Below are 17,323 nucleotides of genomic sequence, written 5' to 3' on the forward strand. Positions count from 1 at the left end.
CTGTTGGGCACGGTTTAGCACAACTCTGCTTCCGTGCCTCATGTGACAGATTTCACAGACCCCACTCTAAGCATTCAGCATTGCATTTTATTAATTTATACAGTTCTTCATCACTGACTAGTGTATTATTTAACACATCTGTCTCTATGTTATACAAATTGTACCTCTGTCATGCAGTAGTGGCAGCATCTCAAGGCAGTGTTTGTTTTCATTCTTGCAGACGCTTCTGTAGTCTTTATCTGCCACCGCTGTAAACAGAAGTATACCAAAAAATCCAACCCTTTTTAATGATGCTTGTGTGAAACTCTTTCTCATCTAGACTTCTCCATTTCACAGTGGAGGCTGTATGTCCTATATCTCTTAGTAGCACAGGTCACAGATGCAGCAGGGACAATGGTCGCCCCTATTAAAGTGAAGGATTTAAGATTTGTGACATATGTTTGTGTGTTTCAGTGTGTGATTGAGCTGCTGATGTGTGTGTGAGTGGATGTTTGTGCTAGAGGTGTGACACACTAGGGATGCACACTCCTGCGGCTGTGTGCTGGGCCTGCAGGGACGTGCATGTGTGAAATGCCACTTTGAATCACTTTCTAATCTAATAACACCAGCATGTTCAATCACCGGGACGGAAAGAGACAGTGAGAGGGAGACAAAGAAGATACATAAGCAGTATTTTTGTGTGTACTGCATATTGGACTAATGTGTTCTCCCATGTCCTTTTGGTCTTGGTTTGCAAACCCTTAAGTAAAGAAAATATTTTTCTTTATATACGAACGATCCATATATTAAATTATTTAACAGTACAGTATATTAAACATATACATAATATGTTGTGTGTACACAAATTCATATTTATATGGAAATATCTTGGCAACATGTTGGTATGTCTCAAATATAGTCATTAAAAAAAAAAAAAAAACATCTAACAATAAATACAGTTGTATGGCTCTTGTCATGACAGATTGCTACTGTATATCTTCTCAGTTCAAGCAGCACTTGAACCGGTCATTTATTCCACTTAGTTATAGCATGAAATAAACATGAATGAACATAAAGTATCCTGTTTCAACCACGGAAACACTTCAGTGCACAATTTTTTTCAAGTTCAAATCCAGCGGCATTAATCTACTCTCCTGTCTGGTTTGTTTGTCCACCCATACAGTATAGCTACACTTCGAGCTTTGGGTTCTGTTCCATGGAGATTAAATATAAATGTGGCTTGGCCTTCTACAGGTAAGTTACATTTTGAACCTCAGTCTGCTCATTGTGGAGATCAGCATGTGGCAAGTGTAATGAAGTGTAATGCAAAGAACATTAAATGGTTGTTGACAGGCTAGAGGCTGAACCTTGAGTAGACTTTATTCAATAGAGGCTTGAGAATAGTGACACAATATAGGGAATCGCAGTGGAGTAAGTTGCAACTCACTGAATGATTCTTGACAGCTCCCGCTTTCTGTTATTGCGGTACTTACAGATGTGAATCTGTGATGTTTCCTTTAAAAGGTAAAATAAAACAGGCGCTCATACATAGTCTTAGGTTTTCTTTGATGCTCTGTTTTACAATTTGACTTTCACTGTCTTTGCCTGCAAAACATTCTTCCTTCCAGAAGTCAGATACATAATGTATTTTGTCATTCCTTCTACCCATATAGCTCTTTCCACCCCAGATCTACTTTTTTTTTGTCATTTGTTCAGTTATGTCAAGGCAAGCAGGCAAACACTGAAGAGGCAAAACACTGTAACTATGACAACACTGGAACTGAGAAAATATGACTTCTGATTGATTTTGACAAATTTTTCCATTCCATTTTCTCAAACTCTGAGTATACAGCTGAGCCTTTCACAGAACAGATCATAACCTAAAAGACCTGATTTTGGTCATAGCTAGTTTCTGAAATTGTAAGTGCATTTTGCCTACATAAGGGTTCCTCAGATCCATTTTTGGTGGGCCACTGCACTGCAGAGTTTAGCTCAAACCCTGATCAAAGGTATTTAATTAGGGTTGGAGCTAAACTCTGCAGGACATTAGCCCTATAGGGCAGGATTTGAAACACACACTTCAAGGCTGCATCCGAAAACTTAGGAAGCTGACTTGCTGCCTCGCTGCCATATGAGGCAATGACTTTGCAGGAAGCGTTTTTGCACGAAGGCATCTCATGAAACTGATTTCCAACAGACTTTTGAGGCAGCATAATGTTTAATGATCTACAATAAAATATAACAAGTTTTTGTGATAATAATGTGATAATATTTTATTACTATAATACTGATCTCTCGCCAGAACTAACATCAAAGTGCAAAAAGTTAGTCAGAAATATACATATACACAAACTGAATACCAAATACAAATATTTTTTTTAGCTCAGCCATCACAGAATGGAATGCACAGGATTGTGGGATATCAAAGGCAGGGAAGGATACATCTATGCTGCCTTCAAAAACCGGCCAGATGAAGGCATCTCAGGAGACAGGAAATAAAGCTGACATTGATTTCGGACTTGCCTCCGAAGGCAGCATTTTTTCAGTTTTCGGATGCAGCCCAGGTCTTGCAGTCTCAAATAATGAGCTGATGAGTTGAATCAGGTGTGATAATTGAGGGAGACATACAAAATGTGCAGTGCAGGGGGTAATCCTGGACAGGTTTGAGAACCACTGGGCCTAGTCATTTCTAAAGTGACCTGCTGCTATTCAGGAGGCTTCAGACTGCAGCTCTTTTCCTGTTGGGGTGCATCTACAGCCAGTAGTTTGATAGATTTCCAAAGAAAATTACATCATCAGAATTTCTGCAGAATGGCACATACAGTATAATGTCGAGGAGACACATTTTAAATCATTTTGGCTATCAAATTTGATTCCAGCCTGACAGATTATGAAAGTTTATATGGATTGTTTGGCATTATAAAAGTATTTTCAACAGCCTGACAGTCTGTAAAAAAAAAGAAAAGAAAAAGAAAAGACATTTTAGTTTTATTTTAATAGTTCAAGGTAAACAAAAGATGCTTTGGCTAATTTAGTTTAGTTCCTTTTAAATGATTAAAGTATTACTTATGCTTCTCATGTGTATGCAGGCTGATGTGGCAGTCATTAAGTTGTCCAGCTTGGATAGTTTCTGCCTTAATAATACAACATAACTAATTTCTGTTTGAGACTGCAGATGTTGTTGTGGTGAATTTCTTTGCTTTTTAATTAGTCTGAGAACCACAGATCTAGCCATTTATAATTTAGTCTCATATAACCACAATTTTGAATATCGGCACACTTTGACTTATTGACTAAGCAGTTCAATTTGCATCATATTTTGGTAAAGAATTACCTACTTGGACAGCAAGAAACCATCTGCTTGATATTAGAGAAATCAAACACATTTGTTCTTTGCGGGGATGACTGTTTCTGAAATAGCTGATGTTGCAATATTTAGAAACTCATTCAAATAAAGGAACAGCAGAACACACTGTACAGAATCAACAAATAAATTGGTGAAAAGTGTGTGAAGACTTTGTAATTAGAAATGTTCTACAAGTGCAGGTGACTTCTTCACACATAGTAAATAAAACAGAACAATTTGTTCTATTTGTGTATACGGTTCACTTGCAAATAAGTGTCTCAGAGATTTGATACCACTAATAATGCAAACAAATCTAGCAACCCGGTAAATATGGATTTGTTTCTAAGTGGACTGGATCCTAAACTGCATGCATTCATTCATCCCATGTATGTACAAAAATTTGGACTGTAAACAACTAAACAATGTCTATGCTGGAGTGTTCTCAGTGATATGGTGCACGACAAAAGTGTCAGTGTTGATTTTACAGGTCCTTTAAGCTGTGCCAGTTCTGTTGGGATGTTAGGGTGCTCAGAATGCAAACTCATACTGCTTTCATCTTACATAAATCTTTGCTTTCTAACTGCAGAATGGCTTCTGAGTACACAGATGATTTTCGGTTTCGATTTTGGATGATCTTTGATTTCATGAGAATAATCAGATTGACATCAGAATAATCAGAATAATGCTCTTCCACTGTTACTTATTCCTCTGTTGATTTTAATGACGTGCAAAGCTAAGCTATTTAAAAAAAAATGATCTAGTCAGTGGGTATTATCAGTCTTTTAATAGTCCGATAAATGATTGACCATCATCATGACCCATCCCTAGTTCTGTATGTGCTTCCAAACAGCCTCTGTTTACCTTTGATCTCATTCCATGCCACCATCGTGTTTGTTTGCTTGTTTGTTTGTTGACTGCAGCCACTGACTATTTAAACAGGTTGCTTTGGTTTTTTTCAAGACACAACAGGTCTGCTTTCAAAACAATGCAAATTCTGCCCGACATCTGGTGGGAACCAGACATTCAGTAGACGTCTAGTTATCAAAATGCCATAATTTCATGAGGCTTTAGTCATGATGTAATGATGTCATATAGTCATATGGTCCAGACTTATAGCTTCTAAAGCAACCTTGGACCACATCTGCACTAAAAAGACATTCCAGCTATGATAAATACATAATTATGTCTCTTTGAACATTGAATAAATGTATTCTTTAAGGCACATGGAATGGCTTTGATATTAAAGCACATTGCTCAGAGTATTACAGCGGCTTTAGTGGATGATCACAAAAGAACAATTTACTAGACCCGCAGAGAAATAATGAAACCAAAGCAATGCACACAGAAACATTCACAAAAGGGAACAATGGTCATTAGATTGCGAAACTGCCTTCCTGTTTATGAAATGATTCTCAAAGGCATCTCATGAATAAAAGCCTTCCTTGTTGCAGCGTTTTGAAAGATTGAGTTATAGTCTTTCCCTTTTCAGATATAAGGTTCATTTATCCAAACGTAACAGCACACATATATATCTAGATCTCTTTTTTATAGCATCTTTTAACATCTTTATGTTAATATATCATTGTTTGAATATTGCAACTACGTCATTAAGTATACTTAGATTCTATTAAGTCGTCTGCTGTTAGTCCTTAGATGTACCATCCATTTCAAGGCCTAAATATTGTCATCCACACGTGGTGTAAGAGTGCCAGGAGGACAGTCCAGGACAAAAATATCAAATATTCAAAAATCTTGAGTCAATATTAATTATGCATTAATTTGGCATGTTAAACTGAGCAATGTAGCACTGTTTTCATCCTTTTTATTCTTTCTTCTTTTTTGATGAAAATCAGTAAAAAGAAGGCAATAAGGTCATCTTTAGGGAGTGAACATAGTAACTCAATGGAATAGTACATGCTGCAGCCCATTAAAGCCGTAGAGGACGCAGCCTTAAAAATCTAATTGCTTTCTTTCATAGGGAGCCTGCGATTTTTCCCTTGAGCATCAACCATTTTTTAAAACACATTTCTATAGATGAATTGTTTGGCACAGTAGGATAATAAAAGTGATACTGTAAAAGGGCTCAGAGTCATACAGTGGAAGATTTAGAGGAGCGTCGGGTGTGTCAGAGCTAAATCATGGAGAATTCAACTAGCAGGTATGACCAACTGAGTCAACAGCATCTAAATGAAAATCAGTGTTGAGGAAGAACGACAAAGAGAGAAAGACGAAAGATGGAAAGAGAGGGAAAGGGAGGGGAGATAGAAGAGACAAATAGACTTTCTCAACTTGGAAGGCGATAGAGCCGCTTTTCAGTGTAAGAGGGATTTATAGCCCAATGAACGAGTCCCCTAGGGAGGACCTATCCTCAGAACTATGGCCCAAAAAGTCGGGTCAGCTGAACGTTGATAAATCATGGAAACCAGACCGTGTGTGTGCAGGTCAAAAAAAAAAAAAAAAAAAAAAAAAAAAAAAAAGATGGTCAATTTTATCTATCTTTCATTCTACAAATCTGTATATAATTCAAATTGTCGTTTAGTCTATCATTCTGTTTGTTTATATATTTTTCTGTTGTTTCTATCTATCTATCTATCTGTCTGTCTGTCTGTCTGTCTGTATGTCTGAATGGTGAAGATTAGGTCTCTGATGAAAATGTCTGACCTCTGCTGGTTGTAAATGGTCAGTGCTTGTTATTACCCTACAGCAGATTGTGTCCCTTCCTCCATAGTGTCTTCTCTGGACGTCTTGGCATCACGCTGCTCTCTCCAATACCAGCTGGGCCTCTCACACTGTCCATAGACCACAGTTTGAGAGAACCCTTATCTGTTTCTGTTTGCTTCTGTGAATGCTCTGTACATCTGATTGTGTACTCTTTTTGGCGCGTATTTATTCTGGACTGTGAGACACTCAGCGCGAATAGCCAGACTTTTCAAGTCTGAGGTCTTGTTTCTAACCTGTATGGAGTGCTTTCTCTCTCTCTTGCTCTGATGCTGAAGCAGGAAAGCCCTCGTTCAAAAGGGCTAATTTTCCTGGTGCTCTTTCTTAATTCAGGAGAGTGGTAATCCTTAGTGACAGGCATATATTACAGCTGCTGTGACAATCTGTCACTCACAGCCGGCCTTGGTAACTGTGCACTCTGAAGATGCATTAGAGGGCCTCCCCGCCCCAGTGGCACATTGTGACATCATTAAACAAGAGGGCTTTTTGATTAAGTTGCTTCCAAGCAAAAGGGACAGAGTGAACTTGGGGAGAGGCAAGCTTGTCATGTTAAATTTCTATGAAATCAATTTATGGTGCCGCCTAACACAATATTACTGTACATAAAAACGTATGTACTTGTATTTGAAGTTACACATAACTTTAGTCAGGCATAATTGTAACTGTCAATTTACTTTATAAATGTAGTTTCTAATTAAAACTATTTTTGAATTTAACCAGAGCTGCTCCAAAATTCTGCATTTAGAGTGCTTACAAGATCCATCCCACCAGTATGTAAGAAAATGCATTCTGTTTTCTTGTGTGTATGTAAATGTGTGGGTTTGTGTGAATGTGGGTGGATCTCAGTCCAGTCTCAAGTGTAATGGCAAAAACTCATCTTTTGAACAGACGGAACAGTCTTTTCCAATCTCCTGGATGCAATTATGTTATTCTGGCAAGGCTCGCCATAAACAATGGATCCAGTTCAATTCATGGTCAACTGCACCTCAAAGAAAATGACCAGTAAGAATATGACTCCATTGCACAGACTAATAAGACGTTATTTACCAACAGAGAATTGCCTTCCTTTAATGGCACAATCTCTTTCATTGTATTTTGTCACTGGCTTCAATAATCTTTCTTTTATAGAACCTGTTTGCTATTTAAATCCATACAGTAACTCAAAAATAAATGTTTAGATGTATACTGACAGTCCTGTCATTTACAGTGTCTATTCCAGTGGCATTGGTTTCATTTGCTCTGCAGAGGAAAATAGATCCAATACATTGGGAATATTGTGCTCATGGTGTTACACAGTCCATGTCTCTTTTGCTGAGGATCAAAATCATTCAGTATTGTGCTGTAAACTACATTTTTCCATCTAAAAAATGATACTGAGTGAAGATGAATTTTTGTGCTCTTGAATGTGTTATTGCATTCATGTCATCCAGTGTTGAAGATGACGGCATGGCTTATGTAAATATTTGCATCCTCCACATAAGGAACTGCACCACTGGTGGTATCTTGTTCTCATCTGATGTACTTCTTTTGTCTTCTTCTCTCATCCTCGCCCTGTCAATCACTCTTTTGTTTCCCCTTGGTGCTCAGGTTGACAAACAAAGGAATCCATGTTCCCTGTTTTCTTAGTTTCACACCACGTTCTCCTATATATCTCATTAGAAGGAGGTCCTATGTGAGGTCACCACACATTTAATTGTCTCTGCTCTGCAGTCTCTGCAGAAATGTCAACCTGTCAGTCAAGTACTGTCAATCAGCACTTAAATGTGTCCAAATCCACCAAAGATCACACTCAAGATGGGTGTGCATTCACAGTCTAGTGCCCCCCAGAGGAAAGTTTTTTTTTAAAGGTTCTGATTGATTGTTTGCAGAGGGATATGCTATAGAGCTGGGCGATATGACGATATTATCGTATACTGACGATGTCTCGTAAGTATCGCAATGTCAACAGTCAGGTAACAGAAGATTATTGATATTATCGGGGTAAAAATGACAAATGATAAACTTATTGTAGTATAAGTTTAAAAAATATGTTACATAGCCCCATATAGTCACCATACAGGTCTTTTTTGCATGCAAGAATAAAATAATTTTGGGGGATTGGGAATCGAATAGTTATTCCAATTTTGGAAATCAAATCAGATGCTTAAGGTCAGGAATCAAATTACTTCTGCTTCTCGATTTCTGTATGCACATTTATTGTGATTTTCTTAGATTCAACAGCAAGACGAAGAAACGGAACACACTTCTGCATTCACACGTTTTCTGTGAACACACACACACCGTGAACACACACCCGGAGCAGTGGGCAGCGTTTTTTATGCTGCGGTGCCCATAATAATAATGGATTAAGGATTCAAGGAACACAAATATAAAGCTCAAATATATTTAGACTTTTTTCAAGTATAAGTTAAGCATTCTTAAAAGTAAGTTTAAGCATATTTCTGAGGAGTACATAACAAGGAAACTAAAAGCATACTTTCCCATTTTTTGGTAAAAAAATATACTAATAGCACACTTGAATAAATATTACACTATATTTTCGTAAGTGTTCTTTCAAGTTCTTAAAACAAATTTTAATTTAGAGATTTTGAAGAATGTTGGTCCAAACAGTTCAGCCAAAAATATCTTCTTTTGTGCTCAACAGAAGAAAGAAACTCATACTGGTCTGGAATAACTTAAGGGTGAGTAAATGATGACAAAATATAAATTTTTAGGTGAACTAAGGCCTCTTCACACCCACACCATATTTGCATGAAAAATCTGTCCAAGATTTATTTATTTATTTTTATTTTTTTATGCAATTTGTTTCTTAAGATCAGTGTATTACAAATGGCAACGAAAATGGAATTTACATTGTTTACAGGTGGTGGTGGCTTATAGAAAAACAAAAATACCCCAAGTACGCTACAACAAAATTGCCGAACATTCAAAGAGAGAAAATTAAGTAAAACAATATTGAAATTTGAACAGTATTTGAGATTTTTGAATTAACAATGCATTTATCAAAGCAAAACCTAATATAAGAGTACAGAGACAGAAGAGCCAGTTCCAGAGTTTTAGATTACTAATCATTGTCACTTAAAATAGTCTGCTTGTGAACCCCACCAAGTCATAGTTTTATTAAACAGCAAAGACACTAGGCCTTTGACCAAAAGCACAAATCGTATTTGTTATGATTTGCAGTTTATCAGTTTTATTTCGCAGTGCGATGGGAAGATATATAGAACATATCTCTGTGAAAAAACATTCTCACACCAACATTGATCTCAGTGATCAGGCCTTTAAACCCTGCCTCTCCACAATCAAATTCATTTTTGAGTGCAACGACCACATCTCAAAGACCAATCAACAAACGACTGAGGGAACCAAGTTTTTATTTATTTATTTATTTATTTTTATTTTATTATTTTTTTGTGATTACCTTCTACCCACTGAGTGTTCTGGTTCGAGACAAGTCACTATACACTGGCACCAAGACTGTATGTCTTTATGTGTCTTCTAGGAGCCTATTCTTAAGCTGTCCCTCAGGCACTGAGGGGTGTGCCTGTGAGACAGGTGTCTGGGGGGATTTGAACTACTTTACATGTGCTGCTCTTTCTTAACAACTCCTTTCCTTTCCTTTCCTTTCCTTTCCTTTCCTTTCCTTTCCTTTCCTTTCCTTTCCTTTCCTTTCCTTTCCTTTCCTTTCCTTTCCTTTCCTTTCCTTTCCTTCCTTCCCTTCCCTTCCCTTCCCTTCCCTCCTTTCTTCCTTCAATGCAAGTTTAATTGTATTACACTTTTCATGATACAAATTGTTGCAAAGCAGCTTCACAGAAAATTAAGTTTCTACAATATATTTAGTAGCTGCTTATCAGTGGTAACTATGTCAGTTAATGCACATGTGGCAGCAATGTATGGAAAAATCAATTAATGATGTAATCAAACAGACGATGAACACTATTAACAGCTGAAAATGAACACTGTTAACTTCTTTTAATTTGATTTCCTTTCCCTCTCTTTCCCTTTCTTCTCCCCTTTTCTTACCACCTATTCCTTCCTTCTCTTTTTCCGTCCTTCAGTCATTCCTTCGCACTTTTTCTTTATATCCCTTCTATTGTTTCTTTCTTCCTTGTTTCCTTACTTCCTCCCCTCCTTCGCACCTTTACCTCCCTATTCTTTCCCCTTCCCTTCCTTCCTTCCTTCCCTTTCCTTCTTTCCATCCCTTGTTCATTCCTTTGTTTTATTCTTCTTTTAATATTTATTTTCTTCACTTATTCCTTCCTTCACTTGTTCTTTTCCTTTCCTTCATAACCCCCCCTGCTCCTCCTAGTCTGGTCACAAACAAGCACAAGTACAGTTATTTGGCAGTTCATGTTTGTCAATCTGGACATATGCATTTTACAAAGATGGAAGGGCCAGGAAGAGATAAGAAATTTATAACTAGCATCTTTCACACCCTCCACCCCTATCTGAGACACAAACACTCCAGAAAACACATGCAGACACACACTGCAGCCTCTAAGAAAAGCAGCCGCATCAGTTTTCAGAGCGGCGCTCTCTCCTTTCCCCCTCCCTTTTCTATCTCACTCTCTCCCGGTCTCTCCCTCCTCTTCTACTTTCTCTCCATTGCACATTCTATTGCTTGCTCTCTCTCTTGTTTCCGCTCTCTCTCTCTCCCTCTGCTTGCTTCTCTCACACTCTGTATGCCTGTGTTTCTGCCAAGGTCTGAGTCTTTCAGTGTGGGAATGTAGCAAGCTCAGAGACAGGACTGCCTTTGAATTCTGGTGCAATGACGGATGCAGGACAGTGGCTCGGATGTACACTGACAGAATGGGAGAACTAAAGGCAGGGATTGGGAAAAGGATCTGATGGATTTAACCCTCACAGCCGTCTCTATCTGATCACAGTACACCCCCCCCCCCACCCCCTGCTATTTTCTCCTTTGGGGTGGATTACCGGCTGCTCGTGTCCACTGATGCATCACTGTAGAGACTAGAGGGAAGATCCAAACTGCGTAGCCAGAGACGAAGTGCCATGTCCGGAAAGAGGGAGAGAGATGCAGAGCTGTCCCTTGAGTGGAGCTGTGCTTCTGCCGCTACCTGAGCTTCTCCACACACACACATATATATGCACACACTCACACACACATACAGAGGCAGGGCTGCGCCAGCCGCGACGACCGATGCGTTAATGCAGCTGTGAGAGAAGATCTGCAGCAGGGAGCTGCCCTCGCTCATGGATTTATAAGGAAAATTTGACTCCAGGCAGAAAACAGACGGATCCACAAAACTTAATTTTGTTCTATTTTTCATCTCTTTATATGGCGTGTCTTGGGAATTACCTTTGGTTCTATGGAAGCTGAACTAAACAGAGGCTTGTTACCAAAACCCGCTCTTATCCCAAATCCAGTCCCCTTCGCTTCTTGATTGAGTGTTTGTGTATGCGTGTGTATGTGTGCGCGTTTACGTGTACGTGACTAAAGGTGTCTTTGATCATTAGGGTTTGTTTATTGTATTTGTAAAGAATTACTATTTATGTATTCATATCTATATGTATATAAATATATATACATATATGTATATTTATATATATATTTATATATATGGGCTGATGTTTGCGGTGCTATTAATGCTATTAGTCAGTGTTGCATGTATCTGTAGCTGTGAAAGATTGTTAAATGAATATTAATGAGAAGCCCAGTTTTGGCCCCCTACCCTGCCCCCTCCGCTGCTTGCACTACTTCCTGGCTCGGCCCTGCACCCCAGAAGCATGAGTGAGAGAACGGCATTAGGGGCCACCATGGAGACCATGACCCTGGAGGAGCCCGGGGGTGAACAAGCCTCTCCCCGGGCCCCAGGGCCCCTCCGCTGTGGCCCCTGTGCGGTGTGGCCACGCCAGCAGACCTGGCTTTGCGTTGTGCCCCTGCTGATGGGCTTTGTGGGCCTAGGCCTCAGCCTGATGCTTCTTAAATGGATTGTGGTGGGCTCAGTGCAGGATTATGTCCCGACTGACCTGGTGGATGCCAATCGCATAGGACAGGACCCCATTTTCCTATCTAAACCCAGTGCCCTGCCCAAGGGTTCTGATGGCACTACGTCTACCACTCCCACCTTGCCCTCAGCAACTCCGGGTTCAGCAACCAGAGCAGCTGATGGTACAGGTACAGTGCAAAGGACTCGAATTGGGCAGTCCTCAAACCACACGGCCAGTAGCAGTAGCAGCAGTGGAGGAGGTGGCGGGGCCTTAGGGGGAGGTTTGGAAAACGGAGTTCCACACCTGCATAACAGAGTGGGAACACGATTGATCAACAACGCCACCCGAGCCACCAATTCTGCCCCTCCGGGAGGAAAGGAGGTGACTCCGCGCAGCACAACTGTCCGAAAAACCAACGGCGAGGGTGGGAGCCAAAATGCATCTCCTTCTGCACGGGCTGGGCCACAGAGTATGACTACCACGAGCACGACAACCACTACGATTATGGCCAGCACAACCAACACGCAAGCGGCCCAACCAACCTCCACCCTCACGTCCCCCTCCAAGCCCGGTCAACGTTGGAACCATGGGCGCTCCACTAAGGGCCCTTCAACCAAGCCTACTCGGCCACACCATCGCTTCAGGACGCGTAAGTGTGATCGTCTAAACATTTTGTTTGTATACTTGCATGGATGTCGGTGTGTAGATATGTTATTGTGTGTGTGAGCTTGTCCCACTGTGCGTGATGGCATGATTTTATGAAACACCTTTTTTTCATATAGCCACAATATTTGGTAAAGTCTTATTATTTTTCTAGCTTACAATAAAATCCCTTCCCAACTTCTTATGCATCAGGATAGATACCTATTCCAGCTATCTTCTCTGCATTACAACAGAGGCAGTCAAGCAGTCTAATAGTGTTTGTGCTTGCTGCTGACTTCATTAGTTCTGCATGTTAATGAGATAATGCACATACAGTAGTCGACAGTTTTTCATCTCTGTCTTTATCCTCTCTGTATCATGTGGACACAGTGCTGCCCACATGTTCTATTTATTTCATATCAGTTTTCAGGAATAATGATTCCCAGTGTTGCAGCTTCTATTTTCCCCCAATAGCGTTAGCATGTTCTCCCATTTAAAGTAGGTCTATTGTCAGAGAGAGATTTTGCCTGATCTAAAGCAGATATACAAGGTGAGAGGAGTAGAGACAGATAGAAGGCAAAAGAGGAAGTGCAGTGCTGGAGAGGGTGCTGGCTGTTCTCATCCTGTCAGTGGAGATCAGGTATTAGGGTGGAGATTCGATTTAGATAATAAGTAAAGATATGAGTACTGCAGTAGGTATGGTAGGTAGACTTGAGGCAGTGGATACATGCTAAGACACTCATGCAAGGAGTATGTGCACATAGACACACACACACACGAACACACACACGAACACACACACACTAGAGAGAACTCAAGAAGATATATATGAGATTGCTGCTAATGGGAAATAGTATTTACATTGTAATCTGTGCATACATGACTCCATGTATGTCCTTAAACATCTGTATGATAATGCCACCAGTTCCAGTCTCAGCATTAACAATTTGAAATTGCAGTTGAAAGGCCACAAGCTAATCATATTTTTTTGTCAACCTAGTAGTTTGCTACATGAAGGCTACTTATAAAAATAATTATTCTTTTAAATGCATACATATCCCGGTATATGAGTTATTTATGGATTTTACAGTTCAATTAGCCGTATTTGTCTGGAATGAAAATAGTGGGGGTTTTAAATGAGCAATGTCAATTAGGCTTGCTATACTACTATAAAATCAATAAATTGTGAAAATAATTATTTGCATTTTTTCTATTAAAAATTTCACCCTGTGATGTCAAAGCTTTATTTTCAGCAGACATCACCACAGTCTTCAGTGTAACGTTATCTTTCATAAATCATTCTAATGTGCTGATTTGGTGATCAATAAGCATTTCTTCTTATTACTGATATTGAAAATGTATCGATGTTGAAATATTTTTGTTGAAACAAGGATGCATTTCTTTTTTCTTCCCAGTCTAATTCACATGAATCATGAATTAATAATTTTACTAGAAATGCAGTGCTACATGTGAGAGACATTTCAGGAGATAACACATTTGTCTGCTCCTACATTTGCTCACACTCTGTGTACACATTGGTAAAAGTAGCTTGCTAATTTGAAAAGCCAATCTTCTTTCACACTACTGAGTAGGTGAGTTTGAGTTAGTTACTCTTCAACAATGCACAATTCACTCATGAATCCTGAAAAAAATTGACATCCAAACAGTTGACTGAAAAAAAAAGTCAGTTTTATTTGGGAATGAGGAATTGGCATTAGACTGCATGTTAATTTGATGAACATCTGTAATCAAATCTGGACTGTTGTTTATTTGTAAAGCAAGGTGTTAAAAGCAGGTCATCACTTTTGTGTGTCAGCACTAATTAGCTAGTGTGGAGTTTGAATGTCATCCAGTCCTGGGACTTTAAACAGCTTCTTACAATGAGAAGACAATTGCAGAAATAACTTAAATGGATTTCACATTACTGCTTCAGCTTTTTCGTCAATAATTGTATCTTAGAGATCAGAGAGAGGTTTATAGCATTTACAAATCTAAGCAGTTAACCATGAGATGTTTTCTCATAAGGAAGGCAAGTCAAGATCTGCTGCTTTACATTCCCATAGCTGACCTTTATATATACTGTATGTATGTATGTATATATATATATATATATATACATATATATTGTATGGAGAGAAGATGTATAATTTAATACAACACATTCTCTCTTTTACAATGCAGTGAATTTTCTCTTGAGCTGTAAGTGCCCTGGAGCGAATACTGATAAGGGAAGGGTGGGGGCAAAGGAGGGCCCTGACCCTGGTGCCAGAGAAGGATGAGAAGGATCCATGCTTTTGGCCAGTGTGCTTGCACAACACATGGCTGTCTTTTTCATTTATTAATAAGTTGACATTGTCTGTGTCAGAGTCATTGCTAAATCTCACAGGACCTGTAGTAAAGTTTCTAAGGTTGGTCTTTAAATACATAAAGCAGTGTGTATCTCAAGTGGATATTCCTGACCCAAAAATGCAAGTATTAAAATGCCTGATGAAAAACAAGCAAACAAAATATATATTAGTTTGTGGTTGGTTAAATTTTTCAATGTGTTTGAAAGTCTCTTATGCCTACCAATGCTGCATTTATTTGATAAAAAATACAAAAAAGCAGTAATTTATCCTAATAGCAATATCAGGTTCTCCTATCTGTAATTGTGAAATATTAAAAACATTACAAATTACTACAGTCTTCATTGTCACATGATCCTGCAGAAACAATTCTAATATGCTAATGCTAAAACCTTACTTATCCCAGTTTCAACAGTGTTGTGCTGCTTAGTACAATATTTATTTATTTTATGAAAATTAATATTTAATTTAATATTTATCTTGACCAAAACCTTTGTGGGCACCCCACTCACAGGGTCCATAACAGTGTACCTGGTTTGTCCACATGACAACACTGAACAGAAAGCATAGTTGTATGGCACATTAATGCAGGGGTATACTTTTTTATACAGTGAACAGTGCACAGATTTTGTTCTTGGAATAGATCTGCAACAAACAAGGGAGGTGTTGTTGTTGGGCAAAGCTGTTTTATGAATAGAAATGGCAAACAGAAAAAGAGTAGTGGACTGTAAGTTAGATTTTGAATGTGCAATATTGTGTTGGGTAATACATCACTGTATAATATAATACAAGCCTGTTCTGCCCCTGCTTGGGCTTTCTCTCTGAGGATCGTCTGACGGGGAACATGATGAAATGCACTGGTAGCAACCAAGTGTGAACGTATTCATCTTTACGACTGCAAAATGATCTCATGTTTTGGTGGGACTTATATGGTAATGTACCGGGAGAGACTATGTTGTATTTTCCATAGGATCCCAATTGAATAAGCGAGACTCTAACATCATTTTAAAATCGTCCCAATGAGAGTGCATCTCTCATTCATATGGGATGACATGTAGCCGCCCATTAGCTGCAGTGCTGTAACCTGAGCCGCTCATCTTCTTCCCTGCCTTCTGACTCCATTTCTTTCACCCTGATGCACAGCGACCTCCGCCTTTACATTTCCTACTTTAATATTAATATTATACTTTATTCTGTCCTCAACCTCCTTCTTATCCTTATTTAATTTTCCCTCTCTCTCCCTGTCCTCATGCCTGAGTTTTCTGTATGTGTTTTTCACAGTTTGTCTCTATGTCCTATTTATGTTAAGGGATGATTCGGCTCAGGGGCCAAGCCTCATTACTTCCTGTGTAAGGAGGCAGTGGGCGTCTGCCGCTCTAAATGCAGCTGGCTATCTGCCTTTGGGGGGCGGGGACACTTCTTCACTGACACATCATTGTGATTCCATGCACACCTTCCACGGCACAGTCGGAAGCCGGTGTGGTTGAGCGGATTTTGTCAGGTACAAAAGCGCAGTGGCATCAGGAGAGAGACACCGAGAACATGTCAGACTAAAGCCTGGGGAAAAACCTAGCCAGAAAATCACTAAAAGAGAAGACTCGATGAAGAGAAAAGCTCTGAATTGGTGATTAATAATTTTGATGGCTAACATGTAGCATGCACTCAAGTAAGTGCATATGCCGCAACCCCTGTGGTTCGGGAGGGGAATAACCATAAACTCATACACAGGGATTAAAGACAGAAATCCATTTTGCGCCGTCTCATGGGAGGTCAGCGAGGCTTTCACCCGGGCCAAGAGGAATGTAGTTCCAGCAGCTGCTGCCACACTGCTTTCCCCAGATACCAGCAACAGGGTAGTCACGTGATCCTTGACCACCAATCACAACCTTAGAGGCTCAGAGAGTGAGAGACGAACCTTGAGGAAGAACTTCTCACTCTACCTGGTGCTTTCCAGGCCGCTCCGAAATGAAGTTCCATACTTAATCGCTTTTATCTTGCAGATAAGCTGAGTTTTATCTGCAAAAAGTGACATGACATTTTCAGTGGATTTCCTGTTTGTCCTCAATGGTCTTTGTGTAACTGTGCGCTTTTAGACAGTCCTCTCCAAAATGGTCTTGTTTAGTAGTGACATTTTAGTTCTCTGTGAACGCCGGGCTCTCTCCTCTGTCTGGAGAGAGGGCGAGATTAATGCGCCCCGATGTGTACTTGTGGTAAGTGGTAGTGAAGGCCATCTTAGACTTCTTTAATGTCATTGTGTGATTTATGAGGACAAAATGTCCACTGGGAAGCCAAGAATATGAGGGGACAGTTGTCGCAGAGTAGGCTAAAATATTAATGCACA

At 39.5% G+C, this 17,323-nt stretch overlaps 1 protein-coding gene across 2 annotated transcripts in view; it reads left to right on the plus strand.

Moving 5' to 3' along the window:
* The first annotated feature begins 10,329 nt into the window (after positions 1-10,329).
* Positions 10,330-17,323, plus strand: part of LOC113074315 (pro-neuregulin-3, membrane-bound isoform-like) — a 127,166-nt gene continuing 120,172 nt past the window's right edge. For both annotated transcript variants that reach the window (XM_026247114.1, XM_026247115.1), the window contains exon 1: positions 10,330-12,644. In XM_026247114.1, the coding sequence (XP_026102899.1) occupies positions 11,792-12,644 (853 nt within the window). In that variant the 5' untranslated portion in view covers positions 10,330-11,791. The remainder of the gene's footprint in view (positions 12,645-17,323) is intronic.

Source organism: Carassius auratus, unplaced genomic scaffold (assembly GCF_003368295.1).
Source record: "Carassius auratus strain Wakin unplaced genomic scaffold, ASM336829v1 scaf_tig00014308, whole genome shotgun sequence".
NCBI lineage: Eukaryota > Metazoa > Chordata > Actinopteri > Cypriniformes > Cyprinidae > Carassius > Carassius auratus.